The following is a 25,379-nucleotide window of genomic DNA, read 5'->3' as shown; positions in this document are numbered from 1 at the left end:
TTCCGCGATTGCGGTAAAACTATAGGGGGTAGGGATGCCGTTCCAGGTTCGTAGGAAAGCCACGATTCTAAGCTTTCAGATGAAAGTTATTGCAAGTCTCTAGCACAAACGGTCGCGGAGATATGAGCGATTAAATAAAGGTCGTTTTTCAGATTTGAAATTTTAAAGTTCAAAAAGACAAGTGCAGCTTGCAACTAGAAAATGACAAGTGACAGCTTTACAAATGACAGGTGACAGTTAGGAGGCAGTTCTACTTAGATTAAATAGATTGAATTATATTATTTTAACTAGGAGATTGGTTCTGCACAGTTTTCTAGGTACTCGCACTATATTCTTGAGTGAAATGGGCCACGCCACTGATCTGGTCAGATTTTAGACTCGCCTCTGGTCTCTGCACTTCAGTGATCTGGGTCAGCTCTCTCTGGTTCTGCTAACAGGTCAGCTCTACTCTGCTTCTGGTCTGGCCTGATGGATTTGAAGTCTCTATGTTGCTCTCTGAAGGTTGATGGAGGTAAGTATGGATTTTCCCGGCAGAGCTTCCAGCTGCAAATGGATTTGAAGCTCCCTATCTGTCCTGTCTGTCTGCTTTTATGTGTTTAGAATGTGGGTGTGTTCTAGCATTACTGACCCTACCTCTCTCTCAGCTTCTAATTGGTCAAACTTCCATTTCTCATTTGATTGGGGAATGAACTGTGAGTCAGAGGGATGTCATTTTATGGCTTGCAGATAGGACACTCCTCTGTCAGATTGCACACATTCTATATTTGATAATAAAAGACATATTTCACAGTTACACAGTTGCTTGAAATTACATATACATGGTGTGGCTGAATTTAGCCATGTCTCTGTCCAAATCTGCTGTTTCTAAGAGCTTGCATTCAGAAATGGCACATAATTGACTTTTTAACAGATTTTTCAATTTCTGACATTGACCCAACTTTACATACATGTGCGCGGGAGTATGGACATTAACTGATGAAGTTTCAGATTTTTAACATGCATACATTTAGAGTAATATCCACTTTTCTGCTAAAACCCCCCTGAACATACCACCGGTTCTAAAAACCTCTTAAACTGTGGGCAGAAAAATCACAAGAATTATGGTATCATTTATAAAATGTTCACATGTCCGCTCTATGAATGATCCATCTTTTTAAAGTTATGTTCTGGCTCCAAAGGGGTGTGGTTTCCTCTCAGCACAAGGTAGAAATACTGGTTTATCCAGTTCTGCCAAGCCAGCTTGCTCTCACAGGCAGTGCCCCTCCCCTTTCCTCAGGAGGAAGCCACTTTTTACGACCATTTACGACTCCTACCAATAAAACCTTTGCCTGAGCCAGGACAGGGCTTTGTTCAGAGCTCCTGTAGAGCACAGGTAATTCAATTATCAGATAGATGGCATATCCTTAGTGTGAGCAGCAAAAGGGCAGCTAGGCCTGGGAACACAGCTGTGACTCAAGTTTCACTCCTGATGGGGGTAGTTGCCAGGCAGAATTCAGTTCCTTAAACCAGACTTTCAGCTAACTGTCATGTTTTTTGTTGCTTTTTAAATTAACTTGCAATTTTACACATGCAGCTAGAATGCTGATTCTAAGTTTAAACTATGACATTTAAACAATTGCAAAGGCATGTGACACCAAACATAGGTCACTCATTTAATCTAAACATTTCCGATTTTAGTGTCTTTAAATCCAGTGCAACTTAAACTGCTGACTCCATAGCTCAGCCAGTTTTGTTATAAGCATTGTTCTGGGCTCTTCATTTCCCAGATTTTGTAGGCACACAAAACTCCATTCTGCCAAATGTCTGCTGGTGTTCAGTGAATATTTTGCACAGGTTGCAATGTTTGAAAATAGGCATTTTGAGCCTGCCTTCAGAGAACACAGGGTGGTTTTAAAACGCCGGTTTTTGGATAGTGGTGAGTACTGGTACTGCACCCATTTTTGGGATTTAAGAAAATGAATTCCCAACAGTTATGGGTTTGCTTTTGGCAATTAGCATTGCCATTCCCAATGGTTTCAGACTACTGTATGGGTAGTCCAATGGTGGTTTTAAAGCGCTTTGAAGCTAACCGGCGCTACTGTTTTTCCTTTGGCAACCCATTTCCCTCATGGCAACCCGGCCTTTCATTCTCGCACTGGTGGGTGGCAAGTGAGGCAACCATTTTGGTGTGCGCACAAACTGCGCAGCTTTCCTGGATTTCGGCGCACATGTGGGTTTTCCGCCATCTTGACTTTTCTAAGCCCACAGCACCAAATGTTGTAGCATGATAGCTTAAACGTGGGTCAGGACACCCAACAGTTTAGAGGAGAAATCGTTTTCAAGCTAAAGTGAAACCTTTTTCTTTTACCAAGGATTCCCAGCCTGACGGGGAACATTCATGAGCATGTGAATCCATGCCAGACCCATGCTGGCGAGCAGGAGTTACAGGAAAGTAACTATAAAGTTCAATTAACAGGATTCATTTGCATGTGAAGAGGGGAGGAAATCTCATTTAACACCAGTTGGTATCCTCTATCGAGGTGAGTATTGACCAACTCTTGGAGAAAATGGATTTAATAAAACCCTCATTTAAAATCCCAAAGAATACTAGCTAGAGAGTTTGAGGGGCAGATAGTTGGAGGTGGTAGAGGAAGCAATGGAGCCGCGAGCTATTAATAAAGTTTCAGGCCCTGAATGCTTTAAGCCCCTTTTTACAAACTTCTACAAACCTAGCTGGTCCTTGTGGGCATTGCTTATCAATTCTTTAATCAATTAGATCTTAGATGGTTGCAGAATAAATGGGGGCACTCCTGGACAGACAACATGCTGAATTTATAGTAATGCTTTTGCTCTCCAAGTATAAACTGGTATTCAGTTTATCAATTGAAACCTGCCAAGGCATGGAATACACCACTGGGAGAAGTCGTCTGTTTAAACCAAAACATTTCCCCAGCCCTTTCCATTGTTGAGGAGGTTTGGGGATGGAAGAGGTGGCTTTACAGAACACCAGCAGGATCCCAACTGCAACAACACATCTAAGAGCATGTGAGCCACCCCCAGGCTTTCCCTTGGTCCCTAAGACCTCATGCACACTGGAAACATGCTGAATGGTTTAATGTGTTTAAGGTCTGTGATCTGGCTTTTTTGAGGAAATGTGTCCAAATGTCAGTGGTTTTTGTGACCCTTGATTCACGTGACCTCAAACTGCTTAAATATGGCCCCAATTACTAAAGAATAGGCCATGATCGACTTGCAAGCTCTGGTTCCTGCACATGCTGTTTTTTGCGTGGAGTTTTAAAATGTTGTTTGACTTGAACATCATTTCCTGATGGTACTGTTGTTGCTTGATTTGGTCATCGCCAGAGTTGTAAAACCGGCAGGTTTGTATGTTTGCTGTTGCTTACAATTTCACCAACATTTTATTTTTAATTACTTTTTATATTAGTCCAGTCCTAGTCGTGAGACAAGTGCAGACAAATGTTATCTTAAAATATCTACTACTTTTTTCTGTTAGGTGGTACGCTTAAGCTCAGTTTCTTGTAGCATATTTAGGTAGCTGTCGTCTTGTGCGCAAGCGTTGCCCTATTGAATGCTTTTTGCCGGCATTCCTTTGCTTTTTGCCGGCATTCCTTTTGAATCCTTTTGCAAGCTGTACTATAGATGCTTTGGGCAATGCAGCAAATAACTGGCCACAGAACAGGAAGTACAGTGTTCGACAAGATTGTGTGCAGTACCTTTTGGGAGACTACAGTAACCTTGACCACCTGGCAATGTGGAACCCAACCATTGGTAGAAGTCTGTACTACACAGGTTGGTAGTGTGGCTGAGCAGCCAAGCTTATCTCAAGATAGGTCAATGTGAGCTGTAAGGTTGTAACAGATTTTCAGTGACAGTTATTCAAATCAACACTTGCACTGAGGTTTCTTGATTAAACTATTATTATTTTATTCAACAGTCGGTTATAGAAGCCTTCATAAGGGCGAAAAACATGTAAAAATTAAAGTATACTTCAAAACACTGTTTCTCTAAATCAGATGATACCCATTGGGGATGGTGCACACACTTCCTACACCCTCTGGTGACTTAAATAGCTAGGACACTGTGGACATTGATTTATCACTGATACATTTAGAGCAATACTGAGTTTGTTTTATTCCCATATCTATTCCTTTACACCAAAGGTTGACAATAAACTGATAAGTACTTTTTAAACTCTCCAATGCAAAGTAAATTAACCCTTTCCTGTAGGAAAGGCAAAAGCACAAAGTCAGAGGTAGTCTCTCAGGGAGCCAGGACACTCAGTGTTAGTTGAACAAAGTCTAGGGGAGCTGAAGGTCTTCTTGCAGGCAAGTAAGTCTTGCACAATGTTTTAGAAAGGTTTGTAGAAATAAGATTCACTTGAAGGGCCACACGCTGGGAGGCTTGAGGGGCAAAGCTGCAAGCAACTCTGCAATGGCAACCAAGACAAGTCTCAACTGAGAACAAGTAAGGCTACACAACAAGAGGTAAGTCCTCTTAGGTTTACATTACCTTTGTGCATGGGGACAAGAGGGAGGACATCTGGGGACTCCTACACTGCAATAGGAAGGTCGGCGGCAGCATAGGTCAAACTTCAATTCAGCAGCACTTTGCGGTTTCAGCTCCTCACGTCTCTTTAAATAGCACCATTGCGGTCTCTCAGATACCACTCTAGACTTTCCTCGCATCTGGGGTCCAGCACTCTGTTGTGGCTCAGGCTTGGTCAGTCCTGCTTCCTGGGAGTCAGAAGGATCTTCCGGGAGCTCAGGTCCGACTTAAAACAATGCACTCAATCTGGTGTTCCTCTCCCTGGCACTTCGGTTCCAGCAGCAGCCAGCTCCAAGAGGATGTCCAGACGAGTTCACTTTAAGGTTGATTGATCCCACCAACCCAAGGGGAGAAGTCATCCTCTAGTCGAGGCGATATTGGAGCTTCAGCACAGCAGCAGGGCTTCACCGGGCAAACAAACAGTCCAGGAGTTGCAGCAGGCATCTCTTCCAAGTTCATCTTTGGATTTCATTGTCCAGTGGTTGACCCTACCTTCCAAGCCAAAAAGCCTTGCCTTTTTATGCAGGTTTCTCCCATTCATTCCAGCCTAGCTGTCAATCCCACAGCAGGTGGCTGTCCTCCAAGAACAGCCCTTCAGCCAATCACCCTTAGGTGCATTCCTGTAACCAAGGAGACTAAGCACAGGGAGTTTCAGGCACCTCCCTCACTTCCAACCCCTGCCACACCTGCTGAAGCCAGAGGTGGGCGTCACTCGTGAATAAAAATGAAACTAACAAAGGGACCAAACCTGGTTTGGTGCACAGAGTAAATCTCAAGAAGGACCTTTTTGACAAATGGCGAAAAAACAAGACCGGGGCCATTTTGACAAAATGGACACCCATGGGTGCCTTACTGCAGCTGCGAACGCAGCCCGTGGTAAAAACACACTTGTAGTAACAAGTAAACCACTACCGCCAGTCATTCATTGTAGAAAGGGTAACATAAAAAAGTTGCATGAGAAACTAGACAAAGGTACTAAGTAACCCCTCCAGCACCCTATGGTAAGATGGTGTGTGCTGGGTCTAGAAAGTTACAAAATGTAAGTAAGTCAGTTTCACTTCACTGCTCTTGAAAAAGTAGTTTCACCAAGAGAAGGTATTTAAACCTTTGGGAAATCTAAGACTTTCCTGTGCCACTGCACTGAAGGTGCGGTGTGACATGTAAAGATGCCACCTATGGAGTTTCAGACTCCAAAGTCAAAAAACTCAGAGAAAAATACAAGTGGGGGAAAAAGGTCTCTCTCGCAAGGTTAGAGATTAAAGTCCAGCAAAAGAAGGTAGAAGGGAATTAGCACATTTCTGAGAATTCTCCCTAACATACAGCATGGAGTGGCAGTGGCACCATGCCTTACCTTTATGCTAGCCTCCTAATGTGGGATCAACACTACATAGCTTACTCCTGAAGGAGAACTTCAATTTGCCAGATTTGCTGTGTTCATGTTGGAACGGTAGTTTACAATATTATGGGGTTTCTGCAGGGGCACTGCCCAGGTGCTACAGTTCTGTTTCAATGGACGCAAAGTTCCAGATGATAGAGATGCCATCATCAATGATTGACCTGTTTCAACTAAGCAATATCTCTGCTGGTCGAAATGGTGACGCTCTGGAGGGCTATTTGGCAAATTCCCCTTGTTCACCTGGGATTTGATAGAGCAGGTAACCAACTATTTTGTGATGGCTCATTCAATCATTTGTGTTTCTAATTTAGCTGATAAATTCGAAATGCATTTCATCTCTATGCAAAACAGATTTGCCATGACCAGACAAAGTGCCATGAAGTGTGACTGTGATATCAGAGGACATTATCACGGCTTCTGCGTGTGCGCTGTGTGGAAACATGCACTGCTGCTAAGATGCACCAGTTTGTGGAAGATGCACCTCTTCCTCTGCTCCCAGTCCTGTGACCTCATGGCAGACTGTGTTGTATCTTGCTCTTTCCGGCTTGTCCAAACCCAGGAGTCGAGGGCTGGAATCCGGATGGGGTTTCAGGATATCCCAATATTCATGAGCAGAAATGTGCATTCAGAATCATTGTATGCAGATTTCTCATGAATATTAATGAGGGATATCCTGAAAACATGCCAGGATTTCGTCCCTCGAGGCCTGGAAATGGACAACACCGCGCCTAGTCCACCATGGCCTACATTCTGACCACTTGCAAAGAGGCGTACATCAGCCATTGGAAATGGTAGCCCATTATTCCTATGACACGTTAAATACAATTCAGAGATCCATAAATTCACTTTCTGATCCAGAACAGTTGAATTAATCTGCTCTCCAATAGTTAATATTTGTGTTAGCTGTCTTTTCCCAAAATGTGTGTATGGAATGAAGTTTGTTTTTTCATTCTTGCTACGAATCTATAAAATGTTTCACTGTCACTTCAACAAAACATCCAATTATTGAATTGCACGTTAATGAAGCAAATATTTTATTTATTTTTATTTCTTGTTTTAACCATAAGATTTTTACAAGAACATTTTATAAGAAGGTTTCAAACATTTCCGATTTAACAATTGTCTAAATAAAATTGATGTTGGAATTGTTTAAGACATACAAATTTACATTATGTGTGTGCATAATATATACATGTTCAACAATTTTTGTGTGATTATTTCCACATGTTTAATTTTTTAACAATTTTAGATAAGTTCAGGGGTATCTAAGCGCAATTTATTAAAAAAGTTTACTGATGCAATAGCTAGACTCATATTGGCTGAGTTTAAAAGACAAGACCATCTCAAGGATGACTGGACCGCAGCAACCACACACATATTTTTCCCAAATGTATTGTTTCTGATTGAGCAGAGTGCCATGCAATCTACTAATAGGTGTTCTAAAGTGTCTTTTTGAGACACAACACGACAGAACCGGCAAAAGTTCTCCGACATGGGTATTTGCTTACGCTGAGCCAGGATGTCTTTAGTCAACCATAAATTGAGTCGTATTCGCATAAATGCACTGCGTATGTATGGAGATGGTGACTTTAGCAAATATTTTTCTGGACATCTCATGTTCTTATCAGGATAAAAATGCATATCAAAATGTTTATATTTCAAGCAGAGTTCACGATTCGTCCGCCAATCGTGAATGTACACTTTATTTTTTGCACGATTGGGATTCAGGATCAAGGTTTCAACATCAACATCTGCTGATGCCATGATTTTGTATACATAAGTAGTCCATTTCAATGTAAATTTCTGAGGTGATTGAAACAGGTGTTTTGCCAAAATAGCAATTATAGTCTCTGATTCAATGCTCATTAAACATTTTCTGAGCAAGGCGCAGAGCTGCCAGTGATATCTAGCCCTAAGAGAGATGAGACCAAGTTCGTATCTGATACACGCAATGGGTACAGATTGTGGCAGATGAAAAAGGGTTCTCCAATATTTGGTTTCAATTTTGTCGAGCTCCTTCACATCTGAAATGTCTTGTGATTCCAGGCCATAAAGTATTATTGGTATTACCTTCTGCTGCCAATAATGTAGAACAGACTCCACAGAAAATGTACCTTATTTATGTAATATCAATTTGGATTGTGATATCGCAGTTGTCACTTAACTTTGAAGTAATTGAAAATGCTCTGTTGTCACCGAACTGGCTTCAAATTGAGTTCCTAGGTATTTATAGCTCGACACAGTGTCGAGGATGATGTTTTTTACCCTCCACTCAAATCTTGTTCTCTGAGATCGTTTCACAACGCAGGCTACAATTTGCGACTTTTTGATATTCATGGATAGCTCGTTATCATCGAATACATTGAAAGTACATCAATTAGTTTTTGAAGGCCTGTCGGTGTCTTAGATATTAGGACTAGGTCATCAGCATACCAGAGCGCTTGGATTACCGAGCCATTCATTTTTGGTGAATCGGAGGAAAGGTTGAGAAAGACTTCTTGTACATCGTGAATGAAAAAATTAAATAGCGCTGATGCCAGAATACACCCTTGTTTTAATCCTCTTGATGTTTTAATGGCTGTAGATAACAGGCCAGCAGTAGATAGGCGGACTAGTATAGAAGTGCCTGTGTGAAGAGCAATAATAATGTAAACAATGTCTTGAGGGCACTGAGCTTTCATTAATTTTTGAAAGTTTTATACGAGAAACCGAATCAAATGCAGCATTTAAGTCTATAAATGCGAAAAACAGTGATGTTTTAGTTTGAGCTTGAGCTTTCAATGTGTTGAGAATCATGAGGTTTACTGACGTCCCCAACCCACGTACAAATCCAGTTTGATTGCTATCACGATGCTTGTGTTTACATGTCCAGATATTAAAGGCCGATAGCACTAAGCGATTAAAGATTTTACCTGGAGCATCCAAAAGTGCAATCGGGCGATAGTTTGCTGGTACGCAGCGATCCCCTTTTTTAAAGATTGGCACAATGACCGATGAGCGCCATGAATCGGGAATGCTGCGAGTTTTTAATATACGTTGAAAGATGTTATTCAGGATTTTGGCCCATATCTGAGGATGTTGCTTAAGCATAAAGTTTGTGATACCATCTGGGCCTGCCGCGCAGGAGGAAGACTATTTATGAATGAGCGCCTCAATTAGGTTTTCAGAGCATTCTAAATTCCATGAGCCTGAGGAGTGAGATCCGTAGTTGTGTGTATGAAAGGTTTTATCCGAGTACAATAGATCAAAGTGTGAAATCCATAGATTTTCTGAAACTCCATTGAGTTGACTTTAAATTGTTCAAATTTGAGTTCAGATTGAGTAACTGCCAAATTTGAGCAGAGTTCTTGCTTGCTATAGTTGAAAGAAAGATCTGTCCATCCTGATGGAAAAGTTTTCCTTTATACATACGTATCCAAGATCTGTACTGCACTTTTAACCTTTTGCAAACTTGAAGCCGTTCGGGCCATGAAAGCTGTTTGGCTTGTCTCAAACTTCTATGGTATTCATTTTTTTTTCTGTGATAATTGTTGGTCAAATGTATGCTGGTGAGATCGTTTTGAAGGGAGGTAAAAAGTTCTGTATATAGACAAAGTGTCCACATAGGACTGTGATGTCTGAAGATCATTTTGTTTTATAATGCTTTCATTCAGTGCAGCAAGTTTAATCGGTGTCCACCTAAAACGAGATTTAGCATTATTAATTGATAGATTTTGTGGCATCCATTCAGATTTGACATGATCTTGTTGGTTAGCTCTCGACCATGTCAATCTTAGCATGTGGTGATCACTTTTGGATTGGGTTATTACCTTAAATTCTTTAGACTCCATGAATAACCCTGCGGATAAATATATATAATCAATGGTACTTGTCGTCTTTCCTCTATACCATGTAACTTGATGAGGTATATCACCCGGGAGTGAACCATTGGCCATTCTCATGTTAAATTGTTTCATAATATGGTTCCACTTGACATGTTCAGCTGTTTTACTCTTCGATGCACTTTTGACCAAATCAATGTTGAGATCGCCAGCCAGAATGATATCTGTTATTCCTGGAGTTTGTGCAATTAAGACAAACATTTTAGACAGATCTTTATAGAATCGGTCATCTGTGATAGCGGCTGGATTTCTGTAAACATTGATTAATGCCAATTTTTGAACTTCATTCGAAAGTTTGACCAACTGTATAAACTTATTTGGATTATCCCATGCCTGTAATTTTAATTTGGATCCCAGTTTAGCAGCAACCAATAATCCTGCCATGGGTTGCCCTTTTTGGGCTGTAATCGCCGGGTTAATTAAGATATCATGATGATCCCATAAGGGAGGCTTATTTAACCAGGTTTCTTGGAGAACTATAATATCTGCATCAACCAGAACGGGATGGACGTTGGTGAGTAGATGGGAAAAACCTCTGGTGTTCCAACTAACCAAGGTTACCAAGCCATTTTTTTTGTCAAGAAATTCTGGCGTCAGTGATGGTTATGACTGTGAAATGGCCAGAATCTTGGGAGCCAAATCAATGCTGTTACATTTTGCACACTGACATATATTTGATGATAACTTTGTAGTTGCGTCTTTTTCAACGATATATTCATAATTTCTTCTTTCGGGATCTTGGGCAAGTAAAAATCCCATTGCAAAGAGCTTCATTCGAGCCTGCCATAGAACGTTCATTACTAACCCTGATTTCATCCATAATCGGACTATACCCAGGTTGGTGTCAGAAATTCTACTTGATTGATATCGGAGGATGAGAGATCACCTAGCTCAGGCACGTCACTAAAGATGTTTAAAACACTCGCACGGGACAAATCATATTGAGGATGAGGGGCCGCGCGACATTTCAGGATTAGTGTATGGTAGCTTGCTAATTCTTTTTTTCTTATGAGATCATGTTTTTGTTGTTTGCTCACTGAACCTTGATTTTTAAGGATTTGGTTGCAGTTCAAGTCACTGCTTGCTTCTTTTTCTTTTCGGCATAGATTGATGTCATTGACCGCCATACCATCATCAGAGAACCTAACTCTTGTCAACTGTTTCATGGAGCCTTGTGGGACGGGCGCTAAGCCCAGATGAGTTGCCAAGTAGGAATCGACCATTAATTTGATCTTCTCATTTTGAGTATTCCAAGGGTCCTCCATTTGTGATGCGAGAACTGGCGGGGGTCCACCGCTACGCCTTGATGGAATTTGGCTTCTATGTTCTGAGAAGATCCTGTTTTCATGTTCGACATCTTGTTCGGTGATATGGGCAGTATCCGCGGAGCATTTTACCACACTATTCTGCATGCTTTTTTTAACTTCTACGTCGTGGATCTCCGATGATAGTTGAGATGCATGTTCTCTGAATTCTGCACAGATCAGCTTATCATGATCAGCAGCCTGTTCAATGTGATGGGCATTATTCGCAAAACTTTGCCCCTCACAATTCTGCAGGTTTGTTTTAGCTGTCAGATTACTTAATTCAGACGTGCGACGCAGGATATATAAATCTACTGCTGCTTTGATTTGATCGATTTGAGATCCCACAGGCTGCGACGATGCATGATCCACACTTTCACTAACATTAATTGATTTTGTTTTTAAGTTAGTGTCAGGTGTCGTGTTTTTGTTGGTCGATAAAGGGTCATTTAATTTCCGATTTTCCAATACTGCAACAAGTTGGCTTAGAGGTGACTGATTAAGAAGTGTATTTTGTGCATTCAATGTTGGATTTATTGGGTTTGTTACAGGAGACTTGGGTCTCGATATGTCATTTTCACCTACTTGATCAATGTGCAAAGTTGCAGTTTCGGTCAAGTCCACTGTATGTGGTCGCATGATGCGATTATTTGTTTTGGTGGTTCGTTTTGTAGATTGAAAAGGTTTGGTTACCAAGTGCCTAGATCGACCCTTATTTCGTTGATGTTTATTAAAAAGTTCATATTGAGCTTTATCATTTTGACGTTTTGGTGCTTTCGGGGAACTTTCAACACTTATCCAAGACTTGTTTTTGTGTGAATTTTCATTGGCTGCCTCTTCAATTGGGTATATAATTTCATTGAACATAGGCAGAGTGGTAGACTGGGTTGCAGGGATGGTCATAATCTCGATATCTTGAGACAGATTGTTGACTGGTTCAGAAAACTGACACAAGTTCTCCTTTTCTTTCGCTTGAGCTTGAATCCAAGCCAAGATTTGGTCGATTTTGGCAGATTGTATGGTTATTTTATTTTCGAGAGTTTCGAATAATTTGAACAAACTTTGAGTTGTCGTGTTTACTGCCATAAGAGTGAGTTCCAATAGACCTGTATTTGGAGGGACGTGTCCTTTTTCACGAGAAGATTCACGATGTCTTGGTGTAGGGAGTATATAAGATGCAGATTCCGAAATGGTTGAATCCATAGAGCCACGTTTATAGTAATCGACATTAGATTTGTCTGGAGATATATTTTCAGGTCTCTGCATATTCTGCTTTTGTCTATCTAGAAAAACATCTTCGTTGGTTGCGATGCTTTCCTCCTCTGGGATTTCGGAGATTTGGTCCAGATGTACTTTTGGATCTTTTTTGTGTTCCAACTGGGTAGTTGTCTGGATCATGGTGTTATCGGAAATTGGCAGATTGTTTTGATCATCCCCATTGCTGTGCGCGGGCAAGACTTCACTTAGCACCGGGTCTGATTGATTTGAATCTAGTACGTGAGTCAATATGTTTGGGCTCGTTTCATTGGATTTGTCATGGCAGCAGGGAGACAAGTTTGTAACAGTCTCCGTTTGTGATAATGAAGCAGCATTAGACAAAGTTTGATCATTAGATTCGTCATTAGGTTCTTGTAACGTAACAGGTAGAACATGAGACAAAGGAAGATTTTTAACCGTTGGGCAGAATTGTCTTATATCTCTGTTTGCCATTTGAGTTTTTTGTTGTGTTTTTGCACGCGGTGTCAGTTATAGAAGTTGTTGACTGAATTGTTGACTGAATTTTCAGCAGATTGTTATGTTTGGATCGCGTAGCAACAGCGACCATTGGGCTGTTTGCTGCATCCAACACGGGAAGTGTTACTGACTTGGGTGTAGATGACATAACGCTCGGTATAAATTATACGGTGTTTTAGTTACTAATCAACTCACAGGGCAACACAGCTCGATATTCAAGTTCCTCAAGTACGACGAGCGATGGAGAAGTTTCGATCTTATGTTAGATAAGATATGTGCCTGCAAGGGAGTCACTTTGCAGGTATTAATTTACAATTAAATGAATATACCACCCTTCATACTCAGAGGGACTCTGACCTCCACAGTCTCTTGTCCACTGACCGCGCCACCAGCGCACAACAGCCGTATAACAGCCAATAGGCTTATGTCCACCGGGCTTTTAAGATGCAACCCGACACGTGATGCAGTCACGTGCAGTTGAGGACACGCCTCCTCCAGGAAGCGCGTAGACGGTTCGTAGCGGCAAGAGCCTCGGACGGCTCGCAGTGCCAATTTGAAAAGATCAATAGGCTGCTGTTGCCCAGTTCACAGCCTTCAGTAAATTCCACCAGTAAACACTTGCAAATATTTTAATCTTCGAAACATCGTGAACTCTATTTAGCAACCAGGTTGATAAAATATTCCTTTCACCTGGGACACAATTCTCCCATCCTGGTCTTTAATTATTGCATGTGTAGTTTTTGGTCACGTCAGAAAAGTAAAGAAAAAGCCCAGGGTTGCAGTGACCTGGAGCCACCTGGTAACGTTAACTGGAGTACTGATCAGATTGCCTTCGGAATGGATGCCCTGAGTTCTAATCCCAGATCAAGTGAAATAGATCAGATCTTTGGAAAATTGTATCCTTTTGTTCTGTGGCTGGTGCCTTGGGGGCAGTGCACTCTGAGCTACTCTAAATAGAAATTATGTTTGGGCTTAATCTCCCAATTTATTTTGGCTTTGTTAAATGTAATGTGCTACTCTTCCTCTTTAGCCTCTAGAAAATGTAATTATGATCGGTGTTGTGTGTGTGTGTGTGTGTAATATAGATTTCTGCTCCGAAAAGTATGCATGCACCAATACTTTTTTTTTTTTGTATGAACTGAATAAACACTTGCCCTAGACGTTTCCTGCAAAAAGGAACACTGTTATAGACAGGGGGTTTACATTATTATATATATTTTTTTAAATCAACCAAAATTGAAAACTAACTCTGAAAACCAGGAATCCCCTGCAAAGGTTTTGGCATGCAGGCTGTGAATGTTGGTCAGGGGCCAGGGCTAGGTGGACTTGGTTTTAAACCATAAGGCCGGAAGGAATGTGATTGATCAGAAGGCCATGAAGTGGAAACTCTGAATACTGTGCCTTCCTACTGCCATCTGCCAACCAAGAGAATATTTCCTGATTTACAGGTTCAGAGTAGAGTGTAATTTTACATTGCCCAGATTTGTTCAAAGTTCTGCCACAGGGTCGGTTTAAGGTCACCAAAGATAGTGTGTGATGGTGATTGCTAGAGAACTTTGAGGACTGGAATCTCAAGATTTGTGGCAATCATGATGGATCCTACCCGTCCCACTACGTAGTCTACAAATGTGACCAATGTTTCATAGCATTGAAAGTCTGAACATTAATGTATATTTGGGCTGAAGGCCCACTTTAAAGAAGAGCATGTAACCAGCATCTGGTATGCACAACAAGCATTAATAAAATAAATAGGGTTGAATGTGCATTAATAGCTAAATGCTTTCCTATGTTGAACATAGCCAGGTTCATGTTTTTGTTTGAAATGTCTGTTATTTGAAAGGATAGTCTTGTTAAAGTTGCTATGCACCACACAAGGATAGGCAATTCTTTTGTTTTTAGTGTGCTTCCAATTCTGCCATATAGTCAGATGACCATTGTCTAATGAACAATAATCACTGTATGCATAATTAAGAGTGATCTGGAGATGCATTCTGATGCTGTATTAGATGGGGGGGGGCAGACTTAATTTGATCCCTATCTGCCTAATTCCAAGGAACAGTCCAATGTGGGGGTTGGTGGGTAGTGCTCGATTTGCTTCTGCATTAGGAAATTCCCACTGATGCGCCACCAGCAGCTCTACTATAAATGCAGATAAGCGGGAGGCGGGCACAGTCTGCAAGCATTTTGGCCAGTTGGCAGTCTACAATTGTCCATACGTACTGGCTGAAAGGCCTGGTATTCTGGTCCAACAGATGTACGTTTTTTACCCACTTTTTGGCAATTGAGTTAATGGTGTGCGCCATAAAGACTAGACACTTTACAGGTTGGGAACTGTAATTTCATATTCTAGGCACCAACAATTTCCTCTAGTATTTCTACCCTTTTTGGGGACCCATAAAACCTACAATTGTAATGTTCTTATGTGCCACCACCAAGGTAGTCCCATCAGCAAGCTTGAATAGTTATCTACACTATTCAGTTTGATTTATGCATAAGATGTCTAATGTTGCTAAAGCAAGATTGAAGGTCTGCGTTGATGTTTTCCCAGCATTACATGCGATTGTTTTGGGGACATGTTTAACAAGGCTTTGTCTTGGTATGTAGAAACGTTCTGTATGGTGAAACGTTGTTTTGTACTTTTTCTAGGGTGGTGAGTTTGCTCGCAGATCTACGCTGCTGGATACAGATGAGCTATTGGCATACTATTATGATGACGTGAGAACACTTTATGAAGTTTTCCAAAGAGGATTACACATATCGAGTAAGTTGATCTCTGTGTTTTAATTAAATCCTTTGTCACACAATAGGTTGCATGTCTTCGGCTTTGTAGTTGAACTTGGTTTCAGGTCACAGAGCATTCTGTTGCGTGCAAATACAAAAGGACTTCATTTCCCAATGCTAAAACAGGTTTATTTCTATTTTCAGGTAATGGCCCCTGTTTAGGTCATAGAAAACCCAACCAGCCGTATGAATGGATTTCTTATAAAGAGGTAAATAAATGCACCTGCATGGCATTAAAATAGTTTGTTTTTATTTGCGTTTCTTTATAACCTGCGTGAAATGTTAGACTGCCATGAACTACTAGGTTTAATACCTAGGGGTAGTTGAGAGCTCACCCCAGGTGTTGGAGTTGTAAGTTGTACTTTTTAGGATTAAAGGTAGTTATTATATTGTTCATGTGCACCATAATCTAACACTGACCCTAATTCAATTTTGTGATTTAAAGGCATCAGAACCAAAAAAGCCCAAGTACTTTGGGGTTGATATTGGAGCAGAGAATTTTTTTTTTGGCATGCAACTTTATCCTACTGAACAGGGGAACTGAAAACTAGGCAATATGCTGCTGCACCGATTAGTTGGATCACTTCTTGTGACATTTAATAACTGTTAACTTGTCATTTAGCATATCAGTGACTTCTGAAGCTTTCATTCTCGGAACAATGCTGCAGCAACGTTGTTCTAGTGTTTAAAGGGTCAACTTTAAAAGCTGTTTATTTCTCAGTAAATCCAACCACGCCTAGAATGATGGTACATTAGTAGACATGAAGTTTCTCAGATCTTGATTTCCGTTTTTATGGAGAATATTGACATTTCATATTAGCGTCTGGCTTCCATTTAACTATGCACTCACTCATAGATTGGCTTTTAATGATGTTTAAAGCCCACAGTGGAACATAGCCTTTCTAACACTAGAGTAAACCACTTTTCTAAGGCTCCTTAAAGACACAAGCATACCTCACTCCAGTATCCTTGTGTCTCTCGCTTATATCCATGCTTGCAATCAGGATAACTGTGTTATTGATATGGCAAATTAAGTGAAACCTGAAATAATTGAGTTGTAAAGCAGATTATCCTCTACATTGCCATACATGTGTACTAGCTTTTTGACCGAGGATATTTTACATGCTGTCAGATGGCATCAAGAACACACCAGCGTTAGAAGATGACTCATTAGGTTTTTTTTAAATACCCCCACCCCCTCTTTCTTTCGTGGGCTTTTCCCTCCCTAGTTCAGGCATCTCTAAATCCTGGGGTGGTCACTAGAACTCCATAACCCCTACTGTATGTGCACACTTTTGACTGACCAGCCACCATTTGGGGAACGCAACGAGTTGCAGAGAAGCAGAGACTGACTAACCTATAGACAAAAGTAAAGAAAATTGACCTACCCGATTGTGAGCTGAGCTCTGCATGGCTGATGCAAGTACAGGGGTTTGCTGGAGGAGTGGGTGGCCACTGAGAGGGAATGCATGAAAAGAGACTAGGATTGTGATGATTGTAGGAGTGGAATAACAAGTGAGCAGAAACTGACATCTGAGGAGATATTTGAAAAGGTTGTGAATTGTTAAGCGTGGAAGCAACTATTGTGGTTGAAAAGAGAACCACAAGAAGTGATTTCAAGAGAATTTTTAGAGTGTGAAAACCCTGTTAAGAAAAGTTGTGAAACTTGTTTGGTTAAGCAAGGTTCCTTCTTTCTTCATGTACTTCACTGTGCACTCCCATCTCAGAGATGGGGAACTGTTTAAAACAAATGAGTTAGAGGAACAACTTGGAGTGAAAGGAAGGTTGAGACTATATGCAAGAGAACAATATTAAGGGTCACTTGATCAGGAAAACATGGCCCACCAACAGTTGGGATGCGCTGCAGAAACACATGAAAGTGAGAGTACACTAGGCAGTGGTTTTTGGGCTACAAGGCATTTACATATTAGACTTGTGTGAAACGAGAACTCTGGAAGAAGGTGCAAGACAAAAAGGCAAAGGGGAGGCCACAAGAAGAGATTCTTCTGGGCCCAGTTTAGTTAGTATTGGTGGTAGGGTCGGGTAGCTTTAGGTTCAGACGGAGGATATGCTTGATTTTCGACTTCATGACGACAGAGAAGCACTTTAGTTTAGTTAGGTAGGGAATTTCCCTATAGCGATTATAGGTTTAAAATAAAAGCACTTAATGTCTGTTGTGTCTGACACCTTCTGACCCGTCACATTTGGTGTTTGAAGTGGGATGTTGATCAACTGATAGAAGTTGGAGACCTGTGCTATTCACTAAATTAAATCCAAGAGCTAAAAACCTACTGTGGCCAGTCGATAGGTTTTGATGTACAAAGTCTAGAAGACGTACTAGTCCCACGGAATGAGACAATTATTACCTGCAGGGCTTAGTCTTGTACCACCTCTAGGTACCTAGAATAGATTTGTCTCAAAATCAGGACTCGCATGGAAATATAGCCTAGATGTCATGGCTGGGGTGATAGATCCTGACTTAAAAGGCAAAGTCAGGGTCTTATTACAGAACCGTGGGAGTAGAACATACACTGTTCAGGAGGGGGAGAAAATAGCATACATAATTCTGGAACAGGCATTCGTTTCCTCTTCCCCAAGAGGTTAGCACAACTGGGAGTGACCGAAGGAGGTTTGAGGGTTTTGAAGAGGCCGACAGCCCTAGAGCAGGTCCCCAGAGAGATCATAGAAGAAATTGCATCACTTCCTGATCTAGCCTTTGCCCAAAGAGGCGATCCAGGCCTTACTGAGGTCTTTGTTAGGGTGATCAAAGAAGAGAATGGAAATAGCCAGGCTAGTTTTTTTTTTTTTCTGCAGAAAGGGTTATATAGGGGAGATGTTGGGAGGGATGGTCTACCCCAAACACAGTTGGTGGTTCCCAAGAGCCATTGAAGTATTGCATTAGAGTTGGTACATTCCCACTTGACCGCTGCTCAGTAAGGGGCTGGGAAAACTCAGTCAGGTCGTCCTTATGTTCTGCTGGCCTGGGGTCCATGAGATTAAGAATTATTTATTGGCTTGTGACATCTTTCAGAAGACTGCGCCACGCCGGTTCCCCCAGTCCCCTTTCAAAATTTACCAATTATCAAGGTCCCTTTCTCTAGAATAGCCATGGGCATAGTTGGCCCGCTTGAAACATTCAATCTGGGGAATACATTCATTCTAGTGATGTGGACTATGCCACCTGATATCCTGAGGTGGTTCTCCTTTGCAGTAACACCAGCCAGCATATTTTCAAACCTCTTCCCCTTTATTTCTAGAGTAGGATTCCTGAGAGATTCTTACTGACCAAGGCACCAGGTTCATGTACAGTCTGATGCAGGAGATACAGGAGTTACTCCACATTCAAACAGATGGTTTGGTGGAATGGTTTAATCGAGCACTGAAATGAATACTACATTGGTGGAAACCGATGGAAAGAATTGGGATGCAATCCCCTGGACTTTATTCACGGTTTGTAAGGCCCCTTGGCCTCCGTGGGATATTCCCCTTCCAGGTTACTCTATGGGAATGGACCCTTGATGTTTTAGACCTGCTGACAGAAACCTGAGAATAGAGGGAGGAAGCCATCTTACTAATTTACCATACTGCCCAAACATTGAGCCCCCATATAGCAGCAATAAGAGAAATGTCAGTTAGGCCAATCTGAAGAACATCAAAAGGCAATCTATTAAACCCGTTGTGGCCAGGTCCTTCTCAGTAGGCCAATCTGTCCTAACCTCTGAAAATAAGATGGTTTGTAAGTGGTATGGGCATATAAGATCTTGTAGAAAGTGTCCCATAATTCACTTGGTCTGACAGATGTCAGAAATCCCAAGTAGATCATATAAACCTACTAAAGGAATGGAAGGTAGACGCTATCGAGACAACCACGGTCTCTATGGCTGCCCTCTTCACTGATTTTTTTAAAAAAGCATCGGGCTATTTCTCCAGAACATCAGCCGATCCTCCATTACACACATCTCAACAAGGTCTTAGTGGCTTACTATCGGTTTCCCTGAAGTATTTTCAGAAAAACCAGGTAGTCACAAATGTTTTCCATTTTCTCCAACATGGGGTCTGGCATTGATTCACATGCTCATGAATATTCCCCATCAGGCTGGGAATCCTCGGTAAAAGAAAAGTTTCACTTACAAACGATATTTCTCCTTTAAACCAATTGTCCTCTGTGATACTGTGACAGTCCTCTCCCTAAACCCTTCTTCTGGCTGCCATCTTCGGATTTCGGGAGTCATCTAGTTTGCTCTGCGAGCTACTTCTGTTTTTTCTTGTTTTTTTTTTAAAAGAAAAAGGTTCTATTTTTGTTCTGAAAAAAGAGCCTGTGTGCACTTGCCTCCATCTGCCGACAGCTTGGATCCATTGTCTGTGAATTTCAGTGCCCCTCAAGGGCGCAGATCGTCCAAGATTCCAGAAGGGCATCAGGCCTACTTCGGGCCCTCCGACTATGATGGAGAAGGAGGGAAAGTACCTCTTCAAGCCCTGCACCAAATGCAGGTTACGGAATGTTTTTTGAAGACCAGCACCTGCAATGCTTCTACTGCCTGCACCCAGACCATAAGGAGGTGGAGTACAAGATATGCCTTGGGTTCTCCAAGAAGATGAGGGACAGGCACAGTAGACTGGCGGTGTGGCTGAATGCCAGGGCCTCTGCCCTGTGCTCCGAGCAGGGTCATGCCACACCCAGGACTGGCCGGTCCGAGGAGCGGTCGAAGTCCTTTGAGGATGCCTCATCCGTGGTGTCCCAAAACAAGGCCAACATCTTGAGTCCACCGGGTTCGCCACAGAAGCGTGTCCCAAGGAGGACCGGGTGCGATCGACATCAAACTCTGCCTCCATTGCCAGCTGGCAGTCAAGCTCCTCCTCAAAGGAAATCTAACCTGGCTGAACTGCGGGAGAAGCTGAGAAGCTGAGAAGCCACGGTTGGAAGAGAAGGCTGAAACAGCACAAGCAGGCCCAATCGGCACAGGATAAGACTTTGTCGACAATGGAGTTGGTGGCAGCTGCTATCACGACTGCTGAGGGACCTGTCCCTGTAAAGGTAGCCCCCACAGCACAGAAGGTATCTCTGCCCCAAGGCATGACACCACCCAAGTGACTTTGGGAAAGTCTGCTTGCATGCCAGAAGGGGGAGAAACTGGCTCGGGCCCTGTAGGGGGAGAGGGGAGCGAGGAGGCCCCGAAACAGCCCTCCCAGGCTGTGGCCCAAACCATGGAGGTCTCGTCCACGGACGAGGACCAGGAGTCCTTGCACACGGTCCACAAGGACGTTGAAGAGGACGACTACAGCTCAGGGCTCAGTGTTACGATCACGCCACCTCAGCCAAGGGATGTGTCTCTGGACATTCTGTCGACCCTTCACACCTTGGTGTCAGAGATCCAGAAGAGGATGCCCCACGGACCTGGTTCCAGTGGTCCCACGGGCCCTCTCAGCCGACATCCCCATTTTATCCTCCGGATGGCCCCTTCTCCCCCAGCAGACCCAAACGCAGGGACGGATACGGCCATGACTTTGGACGAGGATATCGTTGAAGCAGATGGCGATTCTCTGCATTTGGATGCGCCACCTATGGTGTTCCCACCGGACGAGGTGGGGTTGTTCCACTCCATAATCGCCAGAGCATCCTAGCTATTCCAGCTTGTGCCCAAAGAGACCAGGAAGGAGGGTTTCTTTTACCAGAGGCGCAAGGCCAAGAGCAAGACAATCATGGCGGTGCCCCTTCTATATGGCGTGTGGGAAGAGGGCCTGGCATGGCTCTGGTCAAACAGGATATGCTGGAGATGTATCGGGTGCTGGACTCTGTACTTAAGTGTCTGAGCTCGCAACCATCGCCGGATTCGGTGGTATCGGCAGCTGCAAGGAAACTGTCAGCTAACCCATCGTCTTTCTGTCCCTCCGGACAGTGAGGGGGGGGGGGAGGACGACGCCATGGGAAGCAAGGTGATTTACGCACTGGCATCCACTATCAGGACGTCCAACGCACTGGCGATCCTAGCCAGGTAAGGCAGGGAGCTGTGATTCAAGCTGGGGCCTATTCTGGAGTTCCTCTCGGATAAGAGGATGGTGGCAATCGCTCTTTTCTAGGAGGTGGCGGGGGAGTAGCCTCTGATCACGCCATTACAGTGGTGTTGAATGTCGCCAACATGGGGTTCTGGCAGATGAGGAACGGTCTGCCTTAGTCGACCAGGCTGGATGAGGGCCACAAATTTCCGGCAGGAGGTCCAGACGAAGGTGTTGGACATGCCCTTTGGAGATAACTTGTTTGGCAAGGTAGTTGACGTGTCCCTCCAGGCCATCAAGGCGTATCCAGAGACGGCTCGTTCCCTGGGCACTCTTCAGCAGCAGCGCTCTTCTTTTTGATCCTCCAGGTGAAAGTCGAGCAGGCCTTCCAAAGATTTCTCCTTCGGTCAGCCCTCCAGATCCACAACTCAGGAAGAAGTGGAGGACCGCATCGCCCACAGGGCACGACGCTGGTTCTGAAATGGGCCTGAACTGGCCGGAATGGCAGGTGCCCCCAAACCCCCCCCCCACCCGCGTGCACCCCGGATAGTTAATCAGCGAGCGGAAGATCACCGACGGATGGGTGCTGGACACCCTTGCCCACGGGCATATGCTGGAGTTTCAACGCATGTGTCTGCGGATCAGATTATCCATCAGGAACAGCTCATCCCTCAGCTCCTGGAAGAGGTGCAGGCCATGCTGAGATTAGGGGTACTAGAGCTAGTTCCCCAATGGCTCTGGGGCTCCGGTGTCTTCCAGATACTTTCTGGTCAGAAACAAGACTGGGGGCTGGAGGCCCATCCTAGACCTGCGACATCTCACCAAATGAAACCCCAAAAGTTCAGGATGGTCACGTTGCAACCCGTGCTTTGCCGACTGGAGGAAGGAGCCATCTTGACGTTGGTTGCTGGACCTGGAGGACGCCTATTTCCATGTCCCAATTCACAATCCTCAGAGGTTTCTGCATTTCGTGGTGCAGGGCCGGCACTACCAGTTCAAGGCTCTGTCTTTCAGATTGAAGTCGGCCCCCAGGGTATCACTAAATGCCTCGCGCTGATGGTGGCCCATCTAAGTCTATGAGGCATACACCTATACCCGTACCTAGATGACTGGCTCGCAGGAATTGGCCGTCGGACACACAGAGGCGACCGGCCAGCTTCTGATGGATCTGGGATTCACCATCAACTATCCAAAGTCCTGCTTAACACCATTATAGAATGTGCTGTTCCTGGGAGCCAGACTCAATATTGTGTCCTGCCTGGCGTCACCCTTGGAGGAGAGGGTAGCGGCCATTCAAGGGAAGGCGCAGCGGCTGCTGTCAATGACAGCCACGGTGCAGACCATCAAGTCGTTCGGCATGATGTCCTGCATCTACCTTATTTGACTCTGCAGGTTGCACATGTGACCCCTTCAGGAGTTCCTGGATGCACATGTCCGGAAGCTTTGTGGACAAGATCCCACTCAGCAAGGAGTTCTGTCGGGCGATGGGGTGGTGGTGCGTTCTCTCCATACCAGGAGATGGTCACCATGGACGCTTCCCTGGAAGGCTGAGTAGCCCCCACCGGACGTCTACACGCCAGATGCCTGTGGCTGCCGGAGAAGGCTCTCCATATCAACATCCTGGAGCTACGAGCAGTATTCTAGGCCCTCAAGTCATTTCTTCCGTCACTGAAGGTCAAGGTGGTGATGATATTCATGGACACCACCACCGCTATGTTCAACATTAGGAAACAGCATGGCGCTCTATTCCCCTGCACTCCAAGGAAGCGCAGGACTTGTGGCCCTGGGTCATCGTACAAGTGATGTTCCTCGTCCCTCCTCACCTGGCAGGAGTCAAGAACACAATCCGACTGCCTCAGCAGGAAATTGTACTCCAGTCATGAGTGGGAACCTAGGCAGGACGAGGTGGACTGCATCTTCAAGTGGGTCAGGCCCCAGATCAACCTGTTTGCAATGGTGTTGAACTCCAAATGCCAAAGGTTTGCCAGCAGATACCACCAACCGAAGAGCCTGTGGGACGTGTTTTCCTTCCCGTGGGAAGGGATGTTTCTGAACGCGTTTCCTCCTGTGCCAGTGCAGGATGATACTCTTCGCCCTGGTGTGGCCAAGACCGATTTAGTATCCAGACCTTCGCGGCCCGTCAGCTTCGGCCCTGGTCAAGCTGCCAGTGATTATGGATCTTCTCACCAGAGAAGGAGGGGCAATACTTCATCATGACCCAGGATCGCTGAACCTGAGGGCTTAGCTCCTGCAGCTCTAGAGTTTGTAGGATATGATGTGCCTGTGGGGTGCAGGGAGGTCCTCGCCAAGGCCAGGGCGGCATCTACTTGCTATGGTCACAAGTGGAAGCTTTGCGCTACTAGGTGCCAGTATCAGAAGATTACCCCGCTGAGGGTCACAGGCTTGCAGATTCTTCCATGCTAGCTATCCTTGGCCAAGGTCAGACTGGCGCATGCCTCTATCAAGGTACATCTTGCGGCTATCTCACTCTACACCAGGTCTCCAGGAAGGTCTTTACTTTGGTCTCATCCACTAGTCAGAGTTCCTGAAAGGACTTCTACGATTTTACCCGCCGGTGAAGGCTTCTGCCCCGCCGTGGGAACTCACTGTGGTGCGGATGAGTCTCAGCAGGGGGGTGGGAGGGTTGAGCCTATGCATTAGGCCCCCCTTGTGGGAAACGGCTTTCCTTGTGGCCATCACCTCTGCCAGGAGGGTAGGTGAGAATCAGGCCCCATCTTGCAAGCAACTGTACCGGACTTCCCATGAATCGAGAATGGTGCTGCGGACGCATCCCTCTTTTATGCCGAAGGTTCCATCGGAGTTCCACCTAAACGAGCCTTTGGTGTTAACTGTTGTTTTCCCAAACGTTTAGTCACCGACTGAAGGGGCCTTGCACTCGCTGGACATTGCTCATGCCCTGAAGTTCTACGTGGCACGCACAATGTTTTTAGAAAACTTCACAACTGTGTGTGAACTTTTGTCCTGTGAGCTATGGGCGGGCCTTGTCCAAGGTTGCCATTTCAAGGTGGCTCTCCAGCTGCATCACGTACTTTCATTGGTTGGCAAACCGACCGCTGCCCGGCAGTGCGAGAGCCCACTCCACCAGAGTGATCGCTGTGACTACGGTGTTCCTATCTGGTGTGCCTCGGCTAGACCTCTGCAGGGCTGCTACGTGGAGGTCCACGAACACCTTCACGAAGTTCTACTGTGTCGACAATGATTCCATGTAGGAGTCAGCCAAGCAGTACTATGCAACCTGTTTGCTTGTGACGAGTTTGTTCCAATGGTAAGAGGTAATTGCTTCTGTTGAGCCTTGCCACCTCCCATGGTTGTGTAATATTGTACTGCTATGTATTTGTTATTCATGAGCATGTGAATCCATGCCAGACCACATGCTGGCGAAGGATTGTTCTCCAGCCTAGGTCTGGCATGGATTCTCATGCGAAACCTCGCTCCATCTCCGCTCCTTGTAGGTCATACAGCCAATTTACTTGCTTACCAAATTTGAAGATGGTTGCCAGAGGAGAGGCTTAGGCAGAGGCTGTCTCTGGGTGGGGCAGTATGACCCAGAGGACAGTGATTGGTTTAAAGGAGAAATAGTTTGTAAGTGAAAGTGACTTTGTTTCTTTTACCAAGTATTCCCAGCCTGACGGGGAATATTCATGAGCATGTGTATCCATGCTAGACCAGTGGTCGAAGTGTACGAAAAGTAGTAGTGGAACTATGTTTGCTGCTGGCCTGCAC

The 25,379-nt window shown here is 44.2% G+C and overlaps 1 protein-coding gene across 6 annotated transcripts in view; it reads left to right on the top strand.

The window, feature by feature from the left end:
* The window catches only part of ACSL1 (acyl-CoA synthetase long chain family member 1), an 877,045-nt gene that overhangs the window by 224,453 nt on the left and 627,213 nt on the right, over nt 1–25,379 (top strand). For all 6 annotated transcript variants that reach the window (XM_069631504.1, XM_069631500.1, XM_069631503.1 and 3 more), the window contains 2 exons: nt 15,507–15,621; nt 15,786–15,850. In XM_069631504.1, the coding sequence (XP_069487605.1) occupies nt 15,507–15,621; nt 15,786–15,850 (180 nt within the window). The remainder of the gene's footprint in view (nt 1–15,506; nt 15,622–15,785; nt 15,851–25,379) is intronic.

This window comes from Ambystoma mexicanum, chromosome 6q, assembly GCF_040938575.1.
Source record: "Ambystoma mexicanum isolate Mex_15411 chromosome 6q, UKY_AmexF1_1, whole genome shotgun sequence".
Taxonomy (NCBI): domain Eukaryota; kingdom Metazoa; phylum Chordata; class Amphibia; order Caudata; family Ambystomatidae; genus Ambystoma; species Ambystoma mexicanum.
This window is presented reverse-complemented; position numbering and strand designations above follow the sequence as displayed.